We start from the raw sequence: 27,878 nt of genomic DNA, 5'->3' as shown, positions 1-27,878 counted from the left end.
TTGACCAAGGGCACTTAAATGTCACTTGCTTTTAAAAATTAGAAAAGAAGTTAATGTGCCTTTCATTTTGTTCTTTTTTCTCCCCAGCTGCTATCAATTTAGCAAAGCTGAAACTTTTCAGACACTATTACGTCTTGGTGAGTAAAAAAAAAACAAAAACCCTAAATCTGTAAATAAGCCCAGTTCAAGGAGTAGAGGAAACGGGCTTCCCAGGAAGTGCTACCCGGAGCCGTGTGGGTTTGATGGTATCAGATCGAGCTGGGTCTTTTGGTACGGGAAATTAAAACAGCTGAGTCACTCCTTTTTAAATGTTAGTTGTACAGTTGGCTTTAATAATCCAAGAAGTAACACACGCTTGAGGTTTTCTTACACTGCAGGGACTATAGAGGCAGCAAAAGCACTTTCTGACCCTGATCTTCTCCCCAGCCCCACCCCTCTCCCCCCCGCCCTGGGTCTTAGACTGTTCACAGTCTGGTGGTCATTTCTCAAGCTGCACTTCCAGCCATATGCCCTACATAGCCACCCCTTGGCTTGATGGATTTATCCATTTACCAAAATGAGGTCGCACCTGAAATCAGGACGTGAAAAGTCCCTGTGAGCACACACCAAAGGCAGGACTTGCTGTAACAGGATAGTAAGTTCTTGGAATGTATAAGGCGTGAGCTCTCCCGGAGTTCACTTCCTGACTCGTAAAAGAAAGTTTCTGAGCCATTTTCCACCTGTGGTCGGATGCGTCCGTCCCTGCAAGCCCAGCCGCCGTGGGGTCCCGGTGTCCCCTCGGTGAATCCCTGCCGCCCTCTCCGCCCTCCATCACTAGAGCATTCAGTGTTCCTTAGTGTCATTGGTGCTTCCTCTGGGTGCGGCCCGGGACGCTCACAGCAGCTGCCCACGAGGCTAACGAGCGTTCCTTGTGGGCCTCGTGCTATTCCTCCTCACAAACATTCCTCAAAGCCTGGGAATAAAAACTATTGTCCTTCAGGGGTTGAGATCAGTGGGTTACGTGTGTGGAAGAGGCAAGGAGGGGGTGACTGGGGAGTTGAGAGCAGCCACTCCAAATGTTTCATCCCCCTCCCGTGTTGGCTGGTCACCTGGACATGAAGCAGAAGGCCTTTTAGGTCAGACAAGCAGAGAAGCCACCACTGCCACATTTTTTAAAATGCTCATTTATTTATTGTGAGAGAGAGAGTGGGCAGGGGAGGGGCAGAGGGAGTGGGGTAGAGGGAGGATCCCACGCAAGCTGTGAGCTGTCGGCGCAGAGCCCGATTCAGGAGTCCGTCTCACGAACCGTGAGATCATGACCCGAGCCGAAATCAAGAGTCGGGCACTGAACCCACAGAGCCACCCTGGCGACCTTCTGCCACATTAATTAGCACTGTAAGGGTTAAACGATTGTCTTCGGGTGATTCTGCTTCTCCTTCGTGGTTCTGTGAAAGCACATTGTTGGAAGAAGGGCCATAATTTCTGTGTTGATTTTTATTCTTTCTGTCCTCTCCTAGATCGTATGTTATATATACTTTACGAGGATCATAGCATTCCTCCTCAAGCTCGCCGTTCCGTTCCAGTGGAAGTGGCTGTACCAGGTGTGCAGCTTGTGGGGGTGGTGCCGGGGACTTCCTGGCCGAGGATAAAGTCTCAGGGCGTAACTAAAGGTCGCTCCAAAGTTAACAGGCCATGGCCACTTCCGGTCTCTTCAGACCCACGATTAAGATTATCTGTCCAGGAAGCTGCCGGATTATGTGAAAAATCTGGGAGTAATTGCGTTATTGACTTTGTTTTTCAGTTTTGCGAGGCATTGAAGAGAAAAGCCTTCAGGCAGAGAGCATGAGATTTGCCCCGGGTAATTAAGCCAGCGAGACGTGGTCTGGCCTTCAGTTATGGGGCTTAGAAGAGCTTAGACTCCAGAGTCCCCTCTCCTATGCCCATTAGCATCTCCTTAGCACAGCATCTTTGCGACCTACAAGGGTAATTAACTCTGAGGGTGAGCCCCAGAGGAGCCCGAGCCTTTTCTCTCTTGTCCTTCTCGAAGTGTAGAGCGTAGAGTTGGCATTCAGTGCTCTGTTGGCTCCGGGTGGACACCATGGCGGTAGGGAGACCTGGAGGCACTCACCTGGTGCTGCGGGCATGCAGGAGACGCAGGGGTGTGAGCAGCTCCTAAAACTACCCGTGAAGATGGGTCACAGCGGGGCGTCTTGAGCGCCACTCCTGGCTGGCGGGCTCCCAGCCAGGGTCGGCACACCTTCCCAGGAGGCCCTGCCCGGCCGGTGGGGGCGGTGGGGGCTGCGCTGCTCCGTGTGGGTCCCCTGCTTTCCCAAGGAGAGCGTTGCTGACACCTTTATGGTGGGCTTCCACCTGCAGCTCCTGGACGAGACGGCCACGCTGGTGTTTTTCGTGCTGACAGGATGTAAGTTCCGTCCGGCCTCAGACAACCCCTACCTGCAGCTGTCTCAGGACGACGACCTGGAGATGGAGTCAGTGTAAGAAGTCACCTTTCTTGCCCCTCCTCCCCTGCCCCTGGACCCAGCGGTGCAGTGGGAGTCGGGGCAGCCCCTCTGTGCTCCAGACGTGGGGCCTCTGTATTCAGCGGAAGGAAATGGACATGCAGGCCCTGGGCTGTCACTCAGCTAGTGGTACGGTACCTGCCACACGTCACCCAGGCTTGGCGGGGAAGGTGAGGCACCCCTGGGCGGCCCTGGGGCCCTGCAGCCAATAACCCAGTGGCAAGAACGTGGGCATCTGCTCGGCCCGTGCAGCACCACTGGGGACGGGCAGCTCTGCCTCCTGTTGGGCCCCCACCGCGGGGAGCCCATGTCTGATGATCGTCTGAGTCACCCGTAAGTCTGCTGAGTGTCCTCAGACTCCCCTGTCATCATGAAATGGCTTTTCGCAGCACGTGCAGTGGCTTGACCTTGATCAGAGCATCAAACAGGCTTTCCAGAGTCACAGGGCCTGCGACTTTTGGGCCCTGTTTTCTGGGAAAGGGCCCCCATTTTCTAGAAGAGGGATAGTGATTGAGAATATTTGCTTGTTGACTGGTGAACTGCGATGAGCCAGGTCCCTTGAGGTGTTTGGTGATTAGCCCGAGGCCGGGTTTCTGGGGCGCGCCCTCCAGCAACACAGGACCTTCTGACTGGGCCCAGTTCACAGGCGGAGCCTCTGCCCATGCTGGGCCCAGTGGGCCGCCAGCAGCTGTCTGCTTGGCCACGTGCGGGAACAGAATTTTCAGTTGGGTTGGACGTTACGGTTGGGCCATGTCCAGGGGCCGCTTAGGCCCTCGTCACAGTCTGGTGCAGCAGAAGCAACGGCGAGTGCCCGAGCGTCCGTCTTGTGTCCCGTCCTGTAGGCCCGTCGGCTACAAGCTCAGATAGGGTTCTGCAAGGAAAGGAGGGGTCACCTTCAAGATGTGGAAGGGACGTGGGTCCATCTGCTCTCTCCAGCTCTGCTCCGCTCCCCTGTTCCTGCTCTCGGGCACGTCCCTGCCCCACTTTCCTCTCCGTCCTCCACATGCTCTCCTGATCGGCGGGGGGGGGGGGGGGGGGGGGGGGTGCAGCAGCTTGGCTCCGCGCCACTGCCGTTGCTCAGGCCTCAAGGCCGTGCCCTCTCCAAGGCAGGAGTGGCTGCGAGGGCCCAAGGCAGTGCTCCCCCGGGCAGGCACTGGAGGCCACGCTGCTACGAGCAGCACCAGCAACCCAGCAGGCGGTTTGGAGTCCTGCCCCCAGGGAGCTCCCAGTTCCCCTCGGGAACAGTGTGCTGGCCTGCAGACCGCACCCCAACAGACATGTGTGCCCAGAGCATGGGCGTCTCACCAGCCTGGGTGAGGAGGGGCGGGCGAGGCAGAGAGAGAGTGAGCAGAGGTGAGAAGGACAGAGTTCGCCCTCGCCTGACCTCCCTGTCCCCGTTTGGGGAGTGAATGGTGACGGCCGCAAGGCGGCCCCGGGAGGCTGTGTGTTCCCAGAGCTGGTGTTGAGGCCGAAAGTCACTGCTGCCCGTGGCCTGACCTGAGCTTGGAGCCCTTCCCACACGGCGCCGCCGCTGAGCTCTGCTGGCTGCGCTGTGGGGGCTGCTCTGGGGCTTGTCGCATGGTGGCTTCTCTGCTGTTGTCCACCACCCCCCTCCAGCATTTGCATCCAAAGTGGAACCTGCAACTTGGGCACCAGGTGTCCCCCTCACTTCCCGGAGGTTTGCTGGGTGACAGGACGCTGAGGCCTGCCAGCATCACTGCCGTCCGCCACCTTGACCTGCCTCCTCTCACCTCACCGTCACCTGCTCCCGCTGCTCCGTCTTCTCGGCGGGAGGGCTCACTCGAGCCCAGGGTCGCCCAGCTGGCTCCTCACTGACCACGCCCTGGACCGGGCGCTAGCCACCCGCCCACCGGTGCCCGAGCTTGCGTTCCCTGCACTCCTTAAGGGCTTTGGTGGCACAGCCGTCCAGCCAATCACTGGCCGCACATGGGGGCTGGCCTGGGCACCTGCCACTTCTCAGGCCACATGGAGTGAGTGGCCACTTCTTGGGGACCCGATGTCACGTCTCCTCCCCCCTCCCCACTTACCCCAGTGCCCCCGCCTTCCTGCGGCTCACGTCCTCGCCTCTGGCTTCCCCCCTCCGTGTCCGCTCTCCTGGCTCCCGGAGTCACTTGTGGAGTTTCCCAGGTAGCGCCCCCAGCCCCTCCCCCAAGGCGTGACTCTCAGTGTCTGGGACTCCCGTCCCCCGTGCTGTTCTTAACTCCCCAGGGCATCCTGCTCGAGGCAGGACCGAGAACCTGGTGGAAGAATCGAGTCCAGCCTCCATGACAAGGCGGACAAGCCCCTCTGTGGCCCCACCCTGCCCACCCTTGACCCTCCTGCCACCTTCCCCGGCGGCTGCTTGGCTCTCCCTGACCAGCAGGGGCCTCTCTTCTGTTTCTTCCACGCTTATTGCCCGTGGCATTACTTCTGTTCAGGAACTCCCCTGCCCCTCTCCCACCCCTCCATCTTGCCGCTGCTCCACTTCTTTGAGTACAGGCCTCGAAGTTTCCTCCCGAAGCCCCCGGCAGAGGTGGTTTTTCCCACCCCGAGCCATCGTCCCGCCTGCTTCGAGCACTCCTCTCTGTTTCCAGCGACTTTGCTGCCCTGGAAAATGTCCTCCGCTGGGCCGCGGGCGCTCCGGCCCCTCTCTGTCCCAGCCCTGTGCCCGTGTGACCCAGCAAGTGTTCTTGCAGCCGGTTCACCAGCCGGAAAGCCATGCGTGACGAGGGAGAGACAGGTGGCAGGTGTGTCTCCCAGGCTGCAGCCCTGCTCGGGTCCACGAACAGGCTGTGCTCTCAGCGTGTGGAAGCCCGTGTTCTCGGCAGCCGGGCCGTGGCCACACAGCAGCTTCTGTCGCCACGGGCAACTCTGGGGGCTTCAGGGTTGTGCTTGCTGTCTGACCGCACGCGTTCGGAAACGCTGTGCTGGATCTGGGAAGGCTTCCGGTTCCCCCGGGCCTGCGGCCACTCCACCTGCACCACCCAGCTGAAGAGGGACAGTCCCTCAAGGAGCAGCCGTGTGCGCATGTGTCTGCCGCCCAGCCAACAGGAAGTGGGCCGTGTGAGGTGGTTTCCTTTGTCCGGGGGCCGCAGGTACACTCACCGACAGCCTCTGAGGGAACCCCCGGTGCCCCTGGGATCTCCGTCTTGGCAGCCCACCTTGTCCTGACTTTGCCACAAGAACAGCCACCCCATGAGCCTGAAGGACCCTTGTCTGAGAAAAGTCCCAACTCGGGACGACCGGATGGCTTTGAGGCTTGGTCACAGCAGCAACATAGTGGTAGGAATGAAGAGTGGAAAAAGGATCTTTTTCTTAACCCCCTAAAATCATTTATTTGCCTTTAGGTCCAGCTGGACCGACTAGATGTGTCACGTGTAGGGCCACACTGAGTCACCATTGGTAGGTGAAGGGATCTGGTAGCTGGTGGAGGGGTTGGGGATAAGGAGGGTCCTTGGACAGATTGAGTGAATGAGTGAGTTTATTTTACTCATTAGGAAATTCTTCTTGGTCCCTTATGGGCACCTCATTGTTTCCCAGAGCTTCCCCATTTCTCTGGTTTCCAGAGGTTTCCCGTGCGCTCCTTGCTCCACATGGGCACAGCTTCCTGCATCATCAACACCCCCTCCAGAAGGGAGGTCCCCGCGTGGCTGTCGATGAACTTAACCTGTCGTTACCATCCCGAGCCTGTAACTTACCCGAGCTTCTCTCTGGTGTTGTGCGTGCTGTGCGCTCAGACGGACGTGTCCTGGCACGTATCTCCCTGATGGTCTCAGAGCGGTTTCACTGCCCGGTGCATCCGCTGTGCTGCGCCTGCCGCCTGGCGCTATCTCTCTGCTCGGTGTCTCCTGCTACGGAGCCACCTGGTTCCCTCCCGGATCCCGAGAGCATTCAAATCCATCCAGCCCATAGTTTGTGAGGAGGGGATTGCTTGTTCCCGAGACCACCTTCTCGAGAGATGTTGTGCCCCTCTCTCTCTGGAATGGGCCGCCGGCCTGGCTCCTCACACCCTCAAAGCCGGTGTTCTCACGTGTCTGACCTACGCATTCGGCGTAGGGCTCTGTCCACCTCCTTGGGGCCAGGTGCCAGCAGAGACCAGGCCCGGCCTGGGTCACAGGGTGGAGACAGAGCCACGTGCTTGCTGACGGCCGTGCAGTGTAGCCCAGCGGGTTTGCAGACAGTGGCCGGTTCTCCGTGTCTAGTGGCCAGAGATTCTTGAGGCCAGAGGGTTCCCCTAAACCTGTGATTGTGGGGGCGCCTGGGGGGCTCATTCGGTTAAGCGTCCGACTTTGGCTCCGGTCATGATCTCGCGGTTCGTGGATTCGAGCCCCACATCAGGCTCTGTGCTGACAGCTAGGAGCCTGGAGGTGCTTCGATTCTGTGTCTCCCTCTCTCTGTTCCTCTTCTGCTCACGTTGTCTGTCTCTCTGTCTCAAAACATAAACATTTAAAAGAAAAAATTTTTTTTAATAAACCTGTGATTGTATCTCGTGACTCAGAAAGGCTCCCTGTGGGTGGCTGTGAACAACGACACCTGATTAGCTCCGTTTTCACAAAGTTCTATACAGATGCTAATCTCCTAATCGTGATCAGTGTCGCTCTGCCACATAACACCTCGTGGAGGCCGCTACAGGAAGGGAGGAGGAGAGAGGTTCCCATTGGCTGTACGAGGAGCAGCTGGTCTGCACTGACTGGGTGCTTTGGAGAACCTCAGTTTCCCCTGATGACGGTTCTAAGATGTGGGAGTCGTTTATTCTGCTTACAAGCAGGGAGGTCAGGTGACTTGGTGGAGGTCACACAGCTAGCCAGGAGCGGGGTCAGGACTCGAACCCAGGCCTGTCTGATTCTAGAGCCAGCACGCGCAACCACTCCGCTCTGCTGTGGTGGCCATGGCCGTTTGCTTCAAGACTGAGATCCCCCCCCCCTTTTTTTTTTGTTCCTCCTTCAGAGTGACGACATCGGGGGTGATGGAGAATGTGAAGAAAGTCAAGAAGGTGACCAACGGCTCAGTGGAGCCCCAGGGCGACTGGGAAGGCACCGCTTGACCTGACGGCGCTGGAGCGGCCTGGAGGCGGGGACTGCCGGAGAGAACATTTAATTTATTCATAGTCCTAGTGGTGAGCCGGAGCGGTGGCATCTCCCGAGAGCGCCGCCACAGAGCACGTGGCCGGGGACGTGGGGCCACGGAAACCTGCTTTTTTACTCTCTTATGGAAATTGGATCTGCGGCTGGCCATAGGCAGCTAGGAATCTCCTTTAAGTGGGAATGGCTGGGGGGGGAGTGTAGACAGGAGGATAAAAGGAAGACTCTTTTTAAGTTATATTTCTTTCTTTTTTTTTTTCCACTGGGAACTCTCCAGGAATATGGAGCCATGCCCCCCAAGTGTGTAGCGCCAGAGACCGTGGGGGTCGCGGCAGGGGGGTGGCGGTGTGAGCCGGTCACGGCTCAGGAACGGGGTCGCGGGAACTGAGCGGGGGCTGAGTGAGGCTACAGGGACTGAGAAGGGAAAGGGAACGTATCATCGCATCTTTGGGAAACAGAAATGAATGAAATTAGGTTATTTTAGGAAGCAAAGCCCAAACCCAATTTGGTCTATGGAGGCTGCCCCAGGATTCCTGGCCCCGAATGTCACCCTTGACCTTGATCCCAGATTCTGAAAGGGACCTGGAGCCCACAGTTCTAGACGCCCAGTGGTCTTCTTCCCAAAAGGGCTCTGTCGTCCGAGGGCTGAAGGTTACTGTCAAGAGTCACGCCTCTGGGACCGTGGAGGGAAGCGCTTTTCTTGCGTGCGGTGTAGCTGACGTGGCCTGGTGGACGGACGGGAATGTGTTCTTCGGCCCAGAAAGCGTCATCCAGTAGGACTTGCGCAGACAGCAGGCCCCTCTGACCGCCCAGAGCAGGACCCCCTCGGTTCCCCCTGGGCTTGTGTAATCAGGACGTGGGGAGAAAGGGGGAGGAGTTTTCCTTAAAGGGCAGTGAGGGGGCGAAAAAGGTGGTGTTTAAACACTTCAGTGCAACCAAGTCATCGTCATTTAAAAGCTATTCCTGTAAACCAGGAAGGCTTACGAACAGGGACGAAACATCCCCTGCTTGTATCCCAGGAGTGTGTGCGCGAAGGAAGAAAGCGGGTGTGGCTGAGCAGAGCTGCACCCTCAGGGACTGGCGGGGGCATGGGCGAGGGCGGGCACTAGCACTTTCTCAGAAACCCCACAGGGGCCCTTCCAGACTTTCTGGGCCAGGAGAGGAACCTGGGTCGCCGCTTCATGGGGAACAGTGGTGCGGCGGGAGGCGAAGCCATTCGGATAACAGGACAAGCTCGGAAGGTCCGCGGTGACCCAGGGGAGGAGGGCTCGGCACCAATTTCCCACCGTGGTTTTGGTTTTGGTTTTGGTCACACGGGCCTGGGACGGGAGGGGGAAACGCAGCCTCATCGGGGATGCTTCGGGGAGGGGGGTCGCTGCTTCCAGGAGCCCGCGCTGGCCTGGGCCTCTCACGGAGGGGTGGGGGATGACGGCGGCGGTCTCCCGGGATGGTGCTCTCACCTGTGGCTTTGAAGAGTCCCTCGGAGGCTGTAGGATTTGGGGGTGGCGCTTGGCAGCCCGGGTCTGGGCACCTGGAGGGTCCTCAGAAAGTGGTGGTTTCCTCTCTCCTGGGCTGGTTTCTTTCCCGGGCGACGGGCAGGAGCGGGTTTCACGCGCTCCCCTTAGTCCCCTCTGTGGTCTGCGCGCCCTCCCTGCTCAAAGCTCCGCGGTGGCCGGGCCTGTGGTGTGAGCCCGCCTTCCCAGCTGCCGCTCGCCCGGCCACGGAGGTCAGGGCCGGGCCATGTGTCTCCCCGCTGTCAGGAGCCAGGGAATACGCCCGAAGTGCTCATGGAGGGACCTTTCCTCCTCCCTCCCTGCCTGCCTCCCCCCTTTTCTTTCTCTGTCGTCGTAGGTGGGTTGGGGCTGCGGGACAGGAGAAGGAGGCTGCAGACGAGAATTTTAAGACTTTGTTTTCGTGGCGTCAGCACGGTTCCAGGACTTCTGTGTGTGTCTCGTGCTGTGACCAGAACCCCCTTAGGTGTGTCCCTCCAAGGGACACAGGTTTGTCCTGCAAGGAGATGTTCTTGACGAGACCATAGAAGTCTTGGCAGGACCCGGAGGTGGGATGAACCCTCCCCCCTGGAAGGGTCCCCGCAGAAGCGAGGGAGGGAGGGAGCGAGCCAGCCTGGGCACTGCCGGCCACCCCGGAGCCCTGAGCCCCAGCCACCACGGCGGGTGTGAGCCAGAGCGCTGGGCTTCTCCGTGCGACACGCGTGCCTCTGGGCTTGTGCACACCGCAGCCGAGTGGCCGCCTGTGCCGCCCTGACCCCTTGGGAACCAGAAGGCGCGGGCGGGATAAGGCAGGGCTTTAGGAAGAAGGGCTCACCAGTGGGTCGTCTGCCCGAGTCCCATATGGTAACCGGCAGCTGCAAGGCGAGGCCGGTGGTCACGGGGCATCAGACCGCAGCCCGAGAGCGGGAAACTGGGTCTCTCCCACGTGTACAAGTTCCCTGTGCTCTCCGTCCTCTTCTGTGCAAACCTCCCCTCTTCGTCCATCACTTGGGAGCTGTGGCCAGCGTTCGGCTCTGCTCCTGGGGGAAGGGGACAGATGGGGTCCCGAGCCAGACAGGTGCGCGGGCCCCTCCAGGGGCCTGGTTCCCACAGCCACGCGAGGCCGCCACGGTTAAGCCCTTCAGTATTTCAGGGGTCGGGTAGAGAGGACCCGGCGCACATCGTTGTGTGAACAGCGGTATTTACAGCTTTGCTTTGTGCTCCTGCTGCTACACGTGTTTTTGCTACACGCGCTGCCCGTCTTCCTCGGAGAAGTCTGCTGTGGACGGGAGTGTGGCCGGCGCGCAGGTTCAAGAAGTAAGGGGCCGGTTTTCCTCCAGCGAGATGTGTGCATTTTGTTAGAAAATTACTACTTCGACCATAAGCATAGTCATCGATCTCTTAGTCCTGACTTTTAACAGCGGCTGGAGCCCCCACCAGCCTACTTCTCGGTTCCTTAGCGCTTTAAAATTTCAGTAGCCGCACACTTGAACCTGCTGGATGCAACTCAGGTGACCCGGAGGCCCGTTCTCCCATTAGGAGGTGCTTCCTCTAGCGTAAAAGATGATTTCTCGGGTTGTAGCCTGAGTCCGTTCAGTTTTCTTCCAAGAAACTGCTTCGGAGTCCAGTGTCCAGGTTTGGTTTGCTTCTCCTGGACCCACAGCCAGCGCCTGCCGCGCCGCCGTGTCCGGCCGCCCCGGTGCCCCTCCAGCGAGGCTTCTGCTCCTGCGTTAGGATTTCAGCGGGCTGTCTGCCCTGTCTTGTTCCACGGCCTGCCCCCATCCTTCCCCTCCCCCTCCCCCCTCAGCGCACGGCTCTTATTCCACGTGGGCCCAGCCTGGGAGTCCCAGCGAAAGCTCTGGTGCCCTGCGGCACTTCCTCCCAGTCATGGTGTGAAGGGTGCGCTTCCCGAGCTGAGGAGAGTTCTGTCCGGAGTGTGTAGCTCTGCCGCGAGTTATGCTCTGGGTCCCTGCGCTCGGGTGTATTCTTATTTAGCGCTGAAGAGCTTCTCGCCAGGAGCCACTCCTTACAGACCAGGAAGAGGGTGGAAGATGCCTGTTTGAGCCGCGAGGGGCATCCTGGCCTCTCCCGCATCCTGCGGCATCTTCTCCGAGGAAGGTTCTTAGGACGTAGATGGTCCGATGAGGTGGGTGCTCCTGCCCCATATGGCCCGGCCCGATGAACGGCGGAAGCGGCCATGGCTCTGGCTGACAAGGCGCCGGATTTCCGGGAAGCAGACCCCAGTCCCTTCCCCCCCCCCCCCCCCCCCCCCCCCCCCCCCCCCCCCCCCCCCCCCCCCCCCCCCCCCCCCCCCCCCCCCCCCCCCCCCCCCCCCCCCCNCCCCCCCCCCCCCCCCCCCCCCCCCCCCCCCCCCCCCCCCCCCCCCCCCCCCCCCCCCCCCCCCCCCCCCCCCCCCCCCCCCCCCCCCCGCCTTCTCACAGATCACGGATGTGCCGGGCCCCATGGCGCCACTGGCCTCTGCCTGTTCCTCCCATTGAGGATTCAGTAAATGAGTAGCTTTCCCAGTAAAGAAGTTAGGCTTTGACCTTGCCCCTTCTCAGTCTGTCGGGAGCTATTCGTCTAGAACATCCCATAGGTTCTCAAAGGTTGCCCTTGACTCCAGGCGTCCCCAGGGTGTTGAGGGTAGGATGTCTTTAAAAGACCCACCTGAGCCGACGCTAATCCCTGTCACACCTGGAAAGTGGCTACCACTCCAGGGTCCCCAGGGCCCCTTTTGTAGCCTGGCCATGCCTCTGTGCCCCCTGTAGGGTTGGTGCTTGAAAAATGCTTCTCGATGGCTCTTTGCTAGGACAGGGGACAGGCACGTCCCCTGAGGTACTGTGTGCAGAAAGCAGCCTGGCAGAGAGGGACCAGGCGTTTCCGGAGCAGGGGTGCAGTCGGGCTGCACTGGGTCTGTTGGAATTCCGGGCACAGGCTGTCTGCAGGCAGGCCCTCTGGGGAGGACGGGTTCTGGACAAAGTCAGGAAGGGTCAGAGTGAGACCGAAAAGCTAACTCCCTTCCGAGAGTGGAAGCTAACTTTGGGGCGAGCCGTGAGGCTGTGCAGTGGACAGCCGGATTGGGGGGGGGGGCGGCCCAGAGACTCAACCTCCTTAGCATTCAAGATACTTAATACAAAAAGATACCCAAATCCTGTCCATGCAGGGGCGGTTCTTGACGCTCTAAGCAGCTTTTGCCCACCGGGATTTGGCTTTGCCTGGTCATGTGACCTCACAAGGAGTCCGCCAGCTCCAGTCCAGAAGTAAGGTGCACTGGGCGGGGAAACGTCTGTAAATAGCATTTGCTTTCCAGGCTAGATCGGGGCGCAGGAGCTCGCAGTATTCTTTTTTTTAACACTCACGATCACGGGAGAGTATTTATGTAAACATGTACAGGGTGGGGGTTCCGATCAGGGTGATGGATGGGAGGGGCTCTCGTGCTGTGATGGAAACATGTAAAATAAAGATTCTCTGACGGAAAGGTGTGTTTGTGATCCTCGAGGGGGTCGCCGACTCCTGGCTGCTGCCTCTCTCCCTCTTCCTCCCTCCCGTCGTGGCGTGCGTGTGTGTGTGTGTGCGCACGTGTGTCTGTCTTGTTCATTAAATTAGTTAAGTGCCTCCCACCTGCTCACACTGACAACAGTCACTCCTGCTAAGAGAAGCCGCGGGGGCTCGGTCTGGGGACAGACTGGAAATCGCGGGCAGTCCCCGGAATGCCCTGCCTCTGCGGGGCCCGGGAGCGCCTTCCCCCTCAGGACCCGCGGCTGCTGCCGCTGGCGGGGAGGGGACCGCGGAGGCTTGGGTCCAGCCCCCTCCCCCTCCGGCGCGAGTTCTCCCAGGCGGAATCACAGAAATCCAAGAGGTTAGACCAAGCGTTTTTCAGAAGTTGTGTCCCTAATTAGCTACAAGTATTCTAAATCAAGGTGTGACTTAGAGGAAAGCTCACCCATTAAGTGTATACGGTGGGAGGAGTTTTGACAGATGCGCAGACACTTCCGTCTCCACCGTAATCGGATGGGACATTTCCAGACCCCACACAGCCCCCTCGTGCCCCGGCCCGGGCCCTGCTACACCCCAGCTCTGCCTGTTCCAGAGCTTCGTGTGGATGGAACCGTCCGCCCGTCCTTCGTGTCCGGCCTCTCCACGGAGCACACCGTGTTGTGACTTCTCCGTCCAGTGCCCTGGCTTCAAAGCCACAGACCTGGAGCTAGAGAAGGCCGTGCCCTCCCAGGCCTCCTGGCTGCGGCCTCGGGCTGGTGAGGACTAAGCCGAGGGCTCGGCCCAGTGATGGCTCCTTTGGTGCTGCTGCTGTTACAGGAACGTCAGAGTGATCCTCGTCACGGAGACGATCAGAGAGAGGGGCCTTATAGTTGCCTCGTTTGGCCTAGTTAGCGGCCATGCTTCACTCCCAGCCCTCATCCCTCATCCCCTGGGGGCCTGGGGTCGCCACCAGCGTCTGTGGAATGAAGCGAGAACACTAGGGCGGGGCTTCTAATGGGGACCCCAGGAATCCGGGGGGACTCAAGGCTGAGCGATGCCGGGGCCACCGGGGAAGGGGCAGCCCGAGGGAGGTGTGGCAAGGACCTTAGGGACCACCTCATCCGGGTCTTCTCACCCTGGAGCAAGCATCAGAGTTACCCCGGGGGGTGGGGGGGCGGTGCTGAGTCTCCCGTGGGACCTGAGAAGTGACTGCTGGCAAAGTCCCAGGTGACGCCGCCTCAGCCAGTGCCAGACCACACTTTGAGAACCACCACTGCAAGCCAGCCAGCTCCCTTCTAGAGACCCGCTTCTGGCACGCGGGGCTCGAACCCATGAAGTGTGAGATCATGACCTGAGCCAACGTCGGACGCTTAACCGACTGAGTCACCCAGGCACCCCCCCGTTTTTTTTTTATTTCAATGGGCAAAGGATCTGAATAGGCATTTCACTTAGCTTCCTATTAAGAGTTCATCTATGTTGTAAAATGTACGAGAATTTCATTCCTTTTGAAGGCTGAGTAATAACCCCATTGTACTTATCAACCACATTTTGTGTGTTCATCCATCCACTGATGGACACTTGGATCGCTTCCACTTTTTGGTGTGAATAATGCTGTTGTGAACATGAGCATACAAATATCTGTCCACGTCTCTGCTTTCAGTTCTTTTGGGTAAATATCCAGAAGTGGAATGGCTAGATCGTAGCTAGTTTTGTGTTTAATTTTTTGAGGAACCGCCATACCCATTTTCCATAGCAGCTGTACCATTTTATATTCCCGCTAGCATCGCGTGCACAAGCAACCCAGTTTCTCCACCAGTGTGCTTTGCCAACACTTGTTATTTTTTTTTTTTATCATAGCCATTCTCATGCCTGTGATTTGGTATCTCATTGTAGTTTTGATTTGCATATCCCTAATGACCAATGAGGTGTTTTGTTTTTTTTTTAATTTTGAGAGATGGTGTGTGAGCAGGGGAGGGACAGAGAGAGAGGGAGACACAGAATCTGAAACAGGCTCCAGGCTCCGAGCTGTCAGCACAGAGCCTGACGTGGGGCTCGAACCCGCGAACGGGGAGATCATGACCTGAGCTGAAGTCGGACGTTTAACCGACTGAGCCACCCAGGCGCCCCTTGAGGCTGAACATCTTTTTGCATGAGTATTGGCCATCTGTATCTCCTTTTCAGAAACATGAATATTCAAATTCTTGGCCCGTTTTTATGTTACTTCAGTTTGACTCTAAATTATGGCAAAATACGCATAACATGAAACGTACTGCCTTGACCATTTTTAAGTGTGGAGTTCAGGAGCGTTCAGTACATTTGCCTTGTCCAACCAAACTCTAGAACTTTTCATCTTCCAAACTGATACTCTCCACCCATTAATCAGCAACTCCCCATTCCCACCCCCCAATCCCTGGAAACCGCCATGCTACTCTCTGGCTCTATGAATTTGACACCTTAGAGGTACCTCCTCTAAGTAGAATCCTACAGTATCTGTCATGTTGTGACTGGCATGTTTCACTCAGTATGATGTCCTCAAGGTTCCCTTTGCCCATTTTTTAAATTAACTTAAACTTTAAGTAGGCTTCATGCCCAGCGTGGAGCCCAACACAAGGCTTGAACTCATGACCCTGAGATCAAGACCTGAGCGGAGATCAAGAGTTGGACACTTAACTGAGCCATCCAGGTGCCCTTCCTTTGCCCATTTTCGAAACGGATTTTTTTGTTGTTGTTGTAGGTGTTCTTTATATATTCTGGATATTAATCCCTTATCATTTACAGAATTTGCAAGTATCTTCTCCCACTCTGCTGCGGGTTGCCCTTCATTTTGGAGGCACAAATGGTTCAAATTTTGATGAAGCCTAATCTATTTATTTGTTCTTCTATTGCCTGCGCTTTTGACATCATGTACAAGAAATCACCGCCAAACCCACCGTGCGGAAGCTATTCCTCTACATTTTCCTCTAAGTTTTATAGTTTCGGCTCCTGGGTTAGCTCTTTGATTCATTCTCAGTTAATTTTTGTATTTAGTGAGAGACAAAGGCCCAACTTCTGTCTTGTGTGTGCGGAGACCCACTTTTCCCAGCACTGCTGGTTGGAAGAACTGTCCTTCCCCACCAGATGGTCTTGGCGTCTGACTTGGCAGCCAGCAAGCACAAGAAAAGATGCTCCACATCATTACTCATCAGGGAAATGTAAGTCAAAATTAGTGAGACGCTGATTCACACCCACTGGTGTGGCTATTAAAAAAAAAAAAAAGACCTAAGAACAAGGGCTGGTGAGCATGGGGAAATGTCAGAGCCCTCGTCCATGGCTGCTGGGCGTGGGAAAGGACGCTTTGGGAAAATCTGGCAGTTCCTCAAAAGATTAGGCATAGTCACCATGTGACTTCCACTCCTGGGCACATCGTCAAGAGAAATGAAAACAGACATCCCCACAAAAACTTATAACATACAGTTGTCCAGAGCAGGATTATTCTTGGAAGCCAGAAAGTAGAGATAACCCCAACGTCCATCATCTATGAATGAATGAAAAGAAGCGCTCTGCCCAAAGGACTATATTATTCATCCATAGAAAGGAACGAAAGGCTGACATGTGCTAACACGTGGGCAAGTCCCAATGACATTATACTAAGCAAACACAAGCCAGATGCAAAAGGCTACCTACTATATGGCTCCATCTATATAATATGGCTGTATTAGGTAAGTGTATAGAGACAGGCAGTAAGGGGGGGGTTGGTTTTTAGTTTATTTTTTTAACGTTTATTTTTGTTTTTGAGAGAGACAGAGCGAGAGCAGGGGAGGGGCAGAGAGAGGAAGACAGAATCCGAAGCAGGCTCCAGGCTCCGCGCTGTCAGCCCAGAGCCCGACGCGAGACTCGAACTCATGAACCGAGAGATCATGACCTGAGCTGGCGTTCAGTCAAGGAGTGCTTCAGGGAGGAAGAGGATGAATTAGCTCGATGAAGCCGGTGTTGGTGGACAGGTATTCAGGCAGGGGAACAGCATGTGCTAAGGCCAGTGATGAGAGAGAGCCTGGCGGATTTGGACAAACCCAGTAGAGCTGGAGCCATGAGTGGGAAGAGGGGAACTGAGGTGAGATTAGCAAAGCAGGCGTGGCTTGACTGCTGGAGCTTGGACTTACCCCCCAAGGGCGGCTGTAACGGGGAAGTGAGAGGGTCAGACGGCACCGTGATGGGCACACTGCAAACTATAGCACAAAGGAGGGATGTGGGGGGACATCTCTTTGCTGCCTCTCTGGCTTCCATCCCCACTTCTCTATCCCAGACTGGACCTCGCCTTTCTCAGGATTCTGGCCTGGGTGAGACGGACCCCACATTCCTGCCTTTAGACTTGAGCCCTGATTGGTTTAAACTGATCGGGTATATCCCTCATCTCCCTGCCCCACTACACTGATTGGAGACGGGATCCATGACCCCCTCTGGCCATCTGGGACAATAAGGTGCCATCTTGGGGTCGTGGTTGGCAGGGTGGGGGGGAAATGGGTCACTTTGACCAGGATATGAGCCACTGGGAAGCCCTATGCTGCTACCTGTAGCCAAGTTGGAGAACCTTCCTTAGAATGGCCTCAATGCTGAGGAAGCAGAGCCAGGAATGGAGAAGGGGAACCCAATTCCTCTCAAAGCTGAAGCCTGGATCAAGCCTTGCCTGAAACCAGAGACTGCTGGACTCCTGAGTTCCATGAGACAGTAAAGTTCCCTTTTGCGTTAGTTTCGGTCAGGTTTTCTGTTACTACGATGTGCTTGACAGATGAGATGCGTAAGGACACAGGTCGCCCCGGAAAGGTCCCACAAGACTGGCCGGAAATGCTAGGGCAGAATTCTGAAAGATGAGAAGGAGGTAATTATCAAATGAGATGGAAAGACCGCCACGGAGAGGAACGGATGATTTGTACCGTGTCTTTCCTGAGAATCTGCTAATGACACTCATTCATCATCAGTACCCGGGAGGCATGGAGCCGGTGGGATCTCATCAGCCTGTCAGAGGGGGGCCCTCACCCCAGACCCCCACGGAGCACGAGAGGGGTCGAGAGGACCCTGCCACCGAAATAGCCCATCCTCCCGGCCGGCTCCACCCACTCTGGGTGAGGCCCCAGGGGGCCGATGACCTGCCCACACACAGCCACACAGCAAGCAAGCGCTGGACCTGGGCTGCGTCCTTTCCACTCGCCACTCTGGACGCGACGAACCTTCCAGGGCTGAGCCTGGGGAACAGATGACGTTGTTTTTGAGAAAAATCTCATTCAGCCCATCTGGAATTCACATGCAGGCTCCTTTGCGCACCCCGCCCCCCCTTACCTGTGGGCCGCTGGCCGTGGCTCCTGCCTTTTCACTGTCCGGGCCTCATAAAACCCATCCGTGGGCAGCCTCCCTGACTCTCAGCCATGTTTTACCTCCACATGGTGAGTCTCTCTGGGCTTCTATGAGCTGCTCTTAACATGATCGCCCAGAGGCTTCTGGCCCGGGGTCTTTCAGACAGAATTATTAACAAGGCTGTATTCACTCCTCCCTCCAGAGGGACTCGCTGGGGAAGGTGGCCGAGCAGCAGAGCAGGAGAATCCGGGGCCCCTCAGGCAGTGAAAGTCCTCTCTACTGGGGGCTTCCCTGCCCCCAGCCATCCCAAGATCCCAAGACAGCTGGGAAGCGGTGGTGGAGGGGGGGAGTTGGCCGCCCCCAGGCCATTGACTCACCTGGAAGGAGCCAAAGTTGCACCTGCCCTCCCCTCCCCTGGCTTCTTACCTTCAGTCTCTTCCCGGCCCCACTGGGGACCACGGAAGGGCACCCCAGGGGACTGCTCGGAGTTGGTGAGCTTCCTTCTAGCGTGCTGGGGCAGGAAGACCCAAGGAGATGGGGGCTGTGAGTCCGGGAAAGACGTTTCTGGAACTCCACCCCCAAACTCAGCCCTGTGTCCCCCACCCCACCTACCAGTGGACTTTTTCCTACATCCTGATGGACAACATTCCCAGGACCCACAAGAAGACCCAGTCTGACCCCCCCGCAGCGGGCTGGTTGTTACGGGGCAGGAACCCTGCGCAGGAACCCGGCAGGGAGGGTGGGGGGCGAGGAGCCCGAGGATGGGGGTGGGGGGCAGATGGGGTGCCAGCATTGGCCGGCGAGCCGAGAAAGCAGAGCAACCTAAATGTGGGGCTCAGTAGAGCACCCATCTGTCTGCAGCCAGATTCCAGGATGCATCTGTGCTATGGAGTGAGCTCCCAGGCTGGGGGGCACACCAGCCTGACTTGAACCCTAGGGCCCGTCAGCAGCTGTGTGACCCAGGCTCAGCCGCTCAACCTCTCTGGGCCTCACTGCGTAATTCACAGGATCCTGCAAAAGCTCGGGGGCTGACCCTGCAAGGGTACCATTACGCGCTGACGGCAGCGGCACTTACGCCAGGGCCTGCCCTTTACCAAGTTCAAGTCTGAAAGCTAGAGAAGCTGAGGGATTGCAAGGGAAGGAAGGTGTCCTGCTTCCATCCCGGTCGGTTCTGACCCCTCGAGACTGGAGCCCAACTCAGAACCGTTACGGTACACAGTGGCCCAACTGGAAGGGACCCCAAAGCCCCTCCCTGGACAGACAGGGAAACTGAGGTCCGGCAGGTAAGAACAGTCGTCTAGGTTTGCACTGGAAGTGGGTGGGCCTGGGCATTATTGGTTTCTGGATGTGGCTGACCTCAAGGGGATGGATGGACTTGGTGTCATGGCCAATGAGGAGGCGAGGGGCTGGGGAGTCGCCCCCAACCCGTTTATCACTGTTGTGTGAGCTTCCTCTCTGGGTGGAGCCCAAAAAGATGCATGTGGTCCAGCCTTCCAGGGGGCCCCGCGTTGGCTCAGAGATAACTGCTGTATGGGGGACCAGGCCCCAAGGCCATCAGGGCCACCTGATGGCCCCTAGAAGAGCCACCCTTGGATCCGCCATATCTTGTCCATATCTTGTCTCCTGGCACTGGTTCACCCTGGGATGAGGAGGGGCTGAGCCTGGCTCCCAAATCAGCAGGCATCTCCCTGATGCTCTGGGGACAGGCCAAGGGTATGGATGAGCTCCCGGCCTTGGGTCTCCAGCAAAGCTGCTCCTCCCCCCAACTCTTGCTCTGAGCGTGTCTGAGCTTGACCGTGAGGGAGCCGGCTGATTCCAGAGGCTTTACCCTGCATCCTGCAGAAGCCACGGGACACGGCATCCTCCTCTCTTCCATCTGTAAGATGGGCACGTTGGACCTAGCGGTCTTCAAAGTCGTGGCCCTCAGCTTCGAAGATTCTCAAATTCTGTGGTTGGTGGGATCTGGCAGGTCGGCCCAGCTCCCCTTTCCTGAGGGCAGACCGCAGAAGCCATAACTCTGTGACCTGCGCCTCGTCAGCCAGCGCTGACTGGACCGGGGTGGACACGTCACTCACGTGGGCCAATCAGATCGTCTCTCCCAGAACTGGACTCTGGGACCCACCGGGTGGACAGGTGCCGGAGGGAACGCAAGACCCAGGCTGGGGCAGGAGGCGCCGGGGAGGCGATCTGCAGACAGAGAAACTGACCAGGTGTTGATCGGATCCCAACCCAACACCCCAACACCCACTCCCCATTCTTCTGGAAACAGCACCCAATTTAGGGGGGAATTCTCTCCCCCCGCCCCCCCCGCGTCCGGCGTGGTCCTGAGAGCCCGGCGCGGCCCAGACACGGGCGGGACTGATCTTTGAGCGCAGGGCTGCAGAGAGGGAGGAAGGGACCCGAGCTGATGGAGCCTGGAGACCCCGTTTCCTCGTTTCCGCCGGTCGGTCCCATATCCTGGAGATCCGTGGGACCCGTCCCCAGTCCCCTGAGCGCTTCTGACCCCACACACTGCCAGTTCTGCTGCTTTCGTCTCGGTGGCGGGCACACCCTGGAGCCAGGGTGGGGGGCTCCCTCCCAGGGGTGTCCTGCCCCTCGGGTGGCCTGGCTTGTCTCCTGTCCTTGTAAACTGTCCACGCTGGGACAGCAGGAGGCGCGTGGCCAGCTGCCCACGTGTCGGAAGAGCCTCACTTTGAGACCCTCGCCGAAGGCTTCGGTGAGGAAGGTGAAGTTCATGCCACCAAGCTCACGGGGCAGAGAGAGGTGAGGACCAGAACAGTCTGCCTGTTAAGGGCCGTCCTTCAGCACGATGGCCATGAACTCTGTGAGTGGAGAGACCCCCTCTCGCTTCCAGGGCGTCTGGGAGAAAGGAGGGAGGCCTTTATTCCAGGCCAGGTGGGCTTTGCATCTGTTTCTCGTTCACACATGTGCCCGCTCAGCTGCTCCACACCTCCTGCAACGGGATTGAGCCGCTTCGACCGGGGGCACCGTGGTCTTCGCAGACAAATGAGGAAACCGGGGCCCGGAAAGACCACAGACCTGAGCCCGGATCCCACAGGCAGGGCCAGCACTGAGGCTGCTGGTTTAGGGCCCTTTCCACAGACGCAGCTTCATTAAATCATCGCCTTTCCCATTGTCAATGACAATGTTACTATTATTAAAATAAAATACTCTTCGTCAGTAACAGCAGCCAATCTTTACTGAGTGGTACAAAGTATTTTACACACATCACCTCACTTGATTCTTTTTTATAATTAAAAAAAATTTTTTTTTGAGAGAGAGAGTGGGCACGCAAGCAGAGGAGGGGCAGAGAGAGAGGGGGAGAGAGAGAATCCGATGTAGGCTCTGTACTGCTAGCACAAAGCCGCACGCGGGGCTTGAACCCACGAACCACAAGATCATGATCGGAGTTGGGGCACGTGGATGGCTCAGTCAGTTAAGCCTTTGACTTCAGCTCAAGTCATGATCTCGCGGTTCGTGGGTTCGAGCCCTGCTTCTGGCTCTGTGCTGACAGCTCAGAGCCTGGAGCCTGCTTCAGATTCTGTGTCTCCCTCTCTCTCTGCCCCTCCCCTGCTCACGCTGTCTCTCTCAGAAATAAATAAAACATTAAAAAAAAAAAATTAAGATCATGACCGGAGCCGAGGTCGGACACTTAACAGACTGAGCCACTTAGACCCCCCTCACTTGATTCTTACAATGGCTTTGTGGGGAGGTGTTACCTTTACTATGCCCATTTTCCAGATATGGAAACTAAGACTTCAGGAGTTTAAGTAACTCACCTCAGGCCACGCGACCAGTGAGTGGCTTCAGGGCTGTGCTAACCGATGCCCCATCCTGCTTCCCTCGACAGGGAGGGAGTGATTGGCCGCTTCCCCAGGCCCCGAAAGCACAAGGCTGGCCAGAGGACCCGGTGAGGGCGTGCTGCGGTAGGCGGCTCTGACATGGATGGACAGCCAGCTCCTGGTCCCCTCCGAGCCGCCTGAGTGTCCAGTCATTTACGTAGGGCTAACGGTGCAGCTGGCTCCCCCGCAGGCAAGATGGGCGGGAAAGACCAGAGAATTCTCCCTGCGGGAACACTGCTGAGCCTTTCTCCCTGTGACCGTGCCCCACAGTCTGAAGGTTCATGCCGCTCCCTCCAGCCGCGCCCGAGCTTGCCTCGATTCCTCCTGACCCAGTGTTCCCGCAGCCGCTGCATGGGCATGAAGCACGTTGTGGGGACAGGGTGGATCCGCTCAGGTGAGCCCAGTGCAGGGTGATGGAGTGCCCACTGTGGGCCACGTACCTGCGGGTCGTCTGAGAGGTGGTGAAGGCGCTGGCCTGGCCGCTGGCAGGGGAGGGGGAGCCTCTCTCCAGCAACGCCCACCCTGTGAACACACCTGCAGAAGGTTGGCTGCTTTACCTCAGTCCATTCAACCCTCATCAGGGTTCCGTGTTGCCTCACTTACCTTGAGGGAATGCTCTCCCTGTCATTTTTCCCAGGAGGGTCAGACTCATAAAGCAGTCAGTTCCTCACAGTTATTTATTTCATGGGACGCCAGTTCTTCAAATGCTAAGGGGAGTTAAGGAAAAAAAAAATGTGCTGGACAAATAAGTTTGGAGAACACTTAATAAAATAAAATGGATTCCTTTCCTGCAGGACTTCTCAGAGCCTTTATGATGCTAACATACACCTTGACTTCTGGAGGGAGGGGTTTAGAGCCTGACTACTCCCCACAAGCAGGGGGCCCCTTCTCTTCCCTTGGGACATATATGCCACACAGACTGGTTTTTTAGGAGGCACTGAATTACATGCATTTAACAATTCTTTTTTAATTTGGAGAAAAATATGATAAAAACTACTTAATCGAAATACTCAGTGATGCACATACATTTTTCCCCCCTCACACAGTTGGGATCATCCTAGAAGCTTTTCTGGGTTTTTTTCCGTGCTGTCAACAGATCCGCACCACGTGAATAGATTTCCAGCCATGGTTTAATTGAACGCGGTATCGGATTCTATGGTTTGATAGGTGAATCCCTCATTTGGGGTCTGTAAATCACTTCCGGTTTTTATTGTTATTTTAAATGCTGCTGCGGTACCATCTTTGAGGCTTAACATTTGTACAGACCTCTAATTGTTGGCTTGGGATAATTTCCTAGAAATGGAATTGCTGAGTCAGAGAATATGGATATTTCAAACTGTTCTTTCAAAAGGATGTACCAACTGGCACTCTGCTTGGCAACGTCCGGATGCCCATTTTCTTGCTCCTTTGCCAACACTGGGTATGATTTTTTTTTTTTTTTTTTTTTTTGGCCACTTTGTATTTTGCTTCTTTGCCGGTTTGTAAGGAACAGCTTTCCTGTGCACTGGCCGCTTGCGTTTGCTCTTGCTGTGTCTGACCTGCTTCTCTCCCCAACTTTCTATAGAGGGCTCATCTCTCTCTTATTGGATTAGAAAGGTGTTTGGTTTTTTTTTTTCCTAACGTTTATTTATTTTTGAGACTGAGAGAGAGAGAGAGAGAGCACGTGCGCGTGCACGTGGGGGCAGGGCAGAGAGAGAGGAAGACACAGAATCGGAAGCAGGATCCAGGCTCTGAGCTGTCAGCACAGAGCCCGATGCAGGGCTTGAACTCACGACCCTTGAGGCCATGACCTGAGACAAAGTGGGATGCTTAACAGACTGAGCCACCCAGGCGCCCCAGAAAGTTCTTAATAGGTTAAAGGCATTAACTCTGTCCTGTGCTTGTGCAAAGCATTTTTGACCCGCATAAACCCCGCCCCCCATGAGAAGATCAAATTCCTTTATGAGATAGGAAGTGATCTGCCGAAAGTCACATAGTGCTTCAGGGACAGGACCAGGATGGGGGGGGGTTACGTTCCACGTTGGGGGTTTGGTGGGACCCCTCCTCCCCTCCCAGCCCCCTTCCACTGAGCTAAATTTCGTACCCCCCCACCATCTGTTTGCACCCCCCAATCCACCCCAGGCCCGTGGAAAGGAAAGGATTTCCCTGGACACATCTCCTTATCGTATAAAGTGCCCACAGCCCCAAGGACCAGTCGCTTGTGGGTAGCTGTACCCCAAGGGGGCTTGAGCTCACCTGGGGGAGCCAAGAAGTCTCCATGGAGGTGATGTTTACGTGGAGATCTGAAGGGACATCAAATAGTGCTGCCCAATAGAAATATAATGTGAGCCACATGTACAATTTTTAAGTTTCTAGTAGGCACCTAAAAGTGAAGATATCGAGGGGCTCCTGGGTGGCTCGGTTGGGTGTCCAACTCTGGCTCAGGTCACTATCTCATGGTTCCTGAGTTCAAGCCCCGCATCTGGCTCACTGCTGTCAGCGTGGAGCCGGCTCTGCTTTGGATCTTCTGTCCCACCCCGCATGTACACAGGCTCTCTCTCTCTCTCTCAGAAATAAAACAGTAAAAAAATAGAGCGAAACTTTATATCCAAATCAGATATCAATTGCAATTACCTTTGGAAACATAGGAACAAGATAGTTTTCATTCTTTTCATTTAGTACAAACCTTCCAAATCTCCTTCGGACCGGCGGCATTTCAGGTGCTCGGTGGCGTTTGCGTGGGAGGGGTCTCTGTGTGGGACACTGCACGTCTAGGCAGTCACTACAGCACAGGAGGGGACACAGCCCTGGCGGAGCAAAGCCTATGAGAGGGAGCGAGGAGAGAAGGGCAGTGGCTGGCTTAGCCTGGCTGGGGCTGGAGGACGGAGTCAAGCGTTCGGCCTTGAGGTCTGTTTAGGGAGTGAAATCCAATGGCCTCGGCGCAGATCTCTTGGATCTAGAGAGCGGGGTCCCTAGGAGAGCCGGGGGTCTAAGGCGCTTCCAATTTCTGGCTAAAGCCAGAGTATAGGAGGAGCCATTTGCCCCAGGAGAGAAGACCTTTCCTGGGGGTGGGGTGATTAAGTTCTGTTTCTGGCCTGATGAATTTGGGGGACACCCAAATGGACACACCCCGGAGCGCCCAGGATACGCAGGCTAAGTACTTGGAAGAGACTGGGCCGGAGCTGTTGATCCGTCAGGAAGGTAACCGATGCCCAAGACGCAGCGCCGTAGGGAATATCTGATCCAGCCTCTGGCTACCACATGCCCTTCATTTCTGTTCCCCAAGGGGCTTTCTAGAAGAACTACTGAGCAAGCTTCTGGGGTCACTCTCCCAGGCGAGCTTATAAAACAAGACAAGGGATTCTCTGATGAAAGGCAGGGGAGGACCAGAGGCTGGGTTGAGATGCAGATTCCCAGGCCACGCCCCCATCTCATTCAGTACGGGCCCCGTGTGGACGGTGCCTGGGCATCTGGGTCATCAATACACTCGGGCAGGTGCCTCAGGAAGGCACCTTCCCTGAGCTACCTGCAGGTGAGCAAAATGGCTGATTCAAAAGCAATGTGTTTAATTAACCACAGAAAAGAATCTGTATAAAATACAGAGAAGTTTCTGAATTTAGTCGTGGCGATGGTGGCACAACCCAGCAAATATACTGAAACCACAGAACTGTACGCTTCAGAATAGTGGATTTTGTGTTCTGTGAATTACATCCCAATTTTTATTTTATTTATTTTATCTTTAGAGAGAGCACAAGCAGGGGAGATGGGGAAGAGGGAGAGAATCCTAAGCAGCCTCCACGCCCCGTGCAGGGCCCATTGGGGTACTTGATCAACCCTAGGTCATGACCTGAGCCGAAATATAGAGTCGGCCGCTCAACGGACTGAGCCACCCAGGCGCCCCCAGTTTTTTTTTTTTAAATACAAAGGAAAATACAGAAGAGAGCAGAACATAAAGTGACTTGCAATCCCACCTATGCTGGTAGCAACTGATAGACCACCCTGGAGGTGTAGCCTTCAGACTGCTTTTCACAGGTGTATGAAAGTAATCGGAGGATACACTGGTTTATAACCCTCAGGGAGCCGCCCTTGACCCCTCCCCCACCCAGGGACCCATCCCGTTTCTAAGGGCTCAGTCCTCACGCTCTCGTTGCCTACACTCCCTCCTTAGCGACCTTATCCTGCCACACAGCTCGTCATTCCATCTGTCCCAGGACGACGCCCAGCTTATCCGCACAGCGTCCGTGACCCTGAACTCCAGGCGCCCCCAGCACCTGTTTCCTCGGCATCTCATCCAACGTGCGTCCATATTTCACACGACCAGAGCCCGTCTCCTGCTCTGGCCACCTCCACACCTGTCCACTCCCCACTTGAGCAATGGACAGCCTGTTCTAACAGTCGCTCAGGGCCAAATCCTTGGCATTGACCTTGACTCCCTTCTCTTTGTCCCCCATCCCCACCCAGTCCGTTAGGCGATCTCGGCGTCTCTACTTGGAAAATATAACCTGAATCTTAAGTACTTGGCTCCACATCCTCGCCTGCCTCCCCGGACTGGCCACCGCCACCCCGGCTGGTGACACAGCACCCCCTGTGGGTCCTGCCTCCGCCGTGCCTGCCGGGAATCCTGCAGCGGAGAAATCTGCTGAAGTATCAACAGATCCGGAGTCTGACTCGGCTTCCACCCCTCCCTCTAAGCCCCACCTCGCCCATCACCCCATCCTTGCCTCTTCCTCCTACGCTGTCCACCCGCAGGCCCCCAGCACCTTCCCTCACACAGGTGTGCTGAGTGACCACTGCAAGGTCAGGTGCCTCGCAGGGGATACAACTACAGATGAAACCAGAACGCTGCCCCCGGGGGCCTCAGGCTACAGGGGAGGGAGCACGTGCTTAAGAGATACAACCACTAACACAGTCTGTGATGGTTGTAAAAGGATAAAGCTGATTAGGGGACAGGAAAGGTCCCAGCATGTGACAGACACTGTAGATTGGGTGGCCAGGGACGGCCCTGTGGACTCTCTTCTCTTGCCTCTGTCCACCCAGATGGAGTCCTGGCTCCTGGCCTGAGCCTCGGCTCCCCCCTGGAGTACCCAGGAGCACCCACCTCGGCTCCCTCCACAGGGAGGCCGCCCCTCTGCACCGAGGCTGGAGAAGATCTGACCCTGTCACCCCTCTGTGTAAAGCCCAGAGGCCCAGCTCTTTGGGGCCAGGCCAGGCCTGACCCCACCGGCTCTGGTCCTTCTATCGGGCATCAGATGTACCCCACCTGCGCCTGCGGCCCTGTGCTCTGCGAGGAACGCTCCCTGGGGTTCAGGCCTCCCCCCTCCTCCAGGTTTTCTGGGCCTGGAACGCGGTCCCAACAACCCCCGCTTCTCCCTCCCCTGGCCTTGGAGGTCACCTTCCCCCAGGCCGCGGTAGGTATCCCCCATCATCCATGTGACATCCTGCAGTGCCCCCCCGCCCCCACCCTGTGAGGGCCGGGGCCGCGCCCGTCCCATTCAACGGCGTGTCCCCAGCGCCCGACAAATCCGCGTCGAATGAATGAGTTTCGCGGCGCAGAGACTTGGCCTCATTCACGTCAGATCTTCCGGGCCCTCCCCCCGCCCCCCCCGCCCCGCCCTGCCGCGCCGCGGGGGGCCGGAGCGCGGGGCGCCGCGGCAAGGGCGGGGGTGACCGCCCCCTCCCGCCGCGGGCCCGGCGAGGCCAGGGGGCGCCCCGGCCGCCGGCCCGGCTCCGCGCCCGCGGGGCCGCCGTGCCGCGGGCGCAGGCCCGGCCGGGCGGGTGCGGGGCGGGAGGTGGCGCCGGGCGCTGAGTGGCGGCTCCGGGTCCACCCCTGGCGCGCCGGTGCGAGCGGGAGGCGGGAGGCGGGGAGCGCAGGGGCGGCGGCGAGAGGGAGCGCAGCAGCGAGCATGTGCCGCGGAGCCCAGTAACCAGGGACGACCGCGGCCACCCCGCGGCCGCGTCGGCGCCCAGCCCAGCGCAGCTCCGCGCCGCGGCGCCCGGAGAGGGCGGCGGCCGGACGGCCCGGGCCTGCGAGCGGCCGCCCCGCGCTCCCCCCCCACCCCTGCCGGCCCCGCGCCGCGCCCAGGGGGCCGAGGCGCCGCCAGCCGCGCCGGAGCCCCGCGCCCGGGCCCCGCGCGGGCCCGGCGCAGACAAAGGCGCGGCCCCGGCCCCGGCCCGCCGGCCCTC

The 27,878-nt window shown here is 57.3% G+C and overlaps 1 protein-coding gene and 1 long non-coding RNA gene across 4 annotated transcripts in view; one reads left to right on the top strand and one right to left on the bottom strand.

Moving 5' to 3' along the window:
- The window catches only part of GPR107 (G protein-coupled receptor 107), a 65,262-nt gene extending 54,527 nt beyond the window's left edge, over window positions 1-10,735 (top strand). For 2 of the 3 annotated variants that reach the window (XM_039229438.1, XM_039229440.1), the window contains 4 exons: window positions 88-137; window positions 1,497-1,580; window positions 2,356-2,474; window positions 7,446-10,735. In XM_039229438.1, coding sequence (XP_039085369.1) covers window positions 88-137; window positions 1,497-1,580; window positions 2,356-2,474; window positions 7,446-7,542 — 350 coding nt within the window. In that variant the 3' untranslated portion in view covers window positions 7,543-10,735. Of the gene's footprint in view, window positions 1-87; window positions 138-1,496; window positions 1,581-2,355; window positions 2,479-7,445 lie in introns of those variants that run through there. The other variant, XM_039229441.1, reaches the window with a different exon arrangement.
- Window positions 9,332-27,764, bottom strand: LOC120230067. The gene is made up of 3 exons (XR_005527916.1): window positions 27,752-27,764; window positions 26,375-26,382; window positions 9,332-9,412 (listed from the first exon to the last, which is right to left on the bottom strand). It is a non-coding gene; the product is annotated as an uncharacterized LOC120230067 (long non-coding RNA).
- Between the last annotated feature and the right edge of the window lie 114 nt (window positions 27,765-27,878).

Source organism: Hyaena hyaena, unplaced genomic scaffold (assembly GCF_003009895.1).
Source record: "Hyaena hyaena isolate Hyena2069 unplaced genomic scaffold, ASM300989v1 scaffold_38, whole genome shotgun sequence".
Lineage (NCBI taxonomy): Eukaryota > Metazoa > Chordata > Mammalia > Carnivora > Hyaenidae > Hyaena > Hyaena hyaena.
The sequence above is the reverse complement of the archived record's forward strand: the minus strand, read 5'-3'. Positions and strand labels throughout refer to the sequence as shown.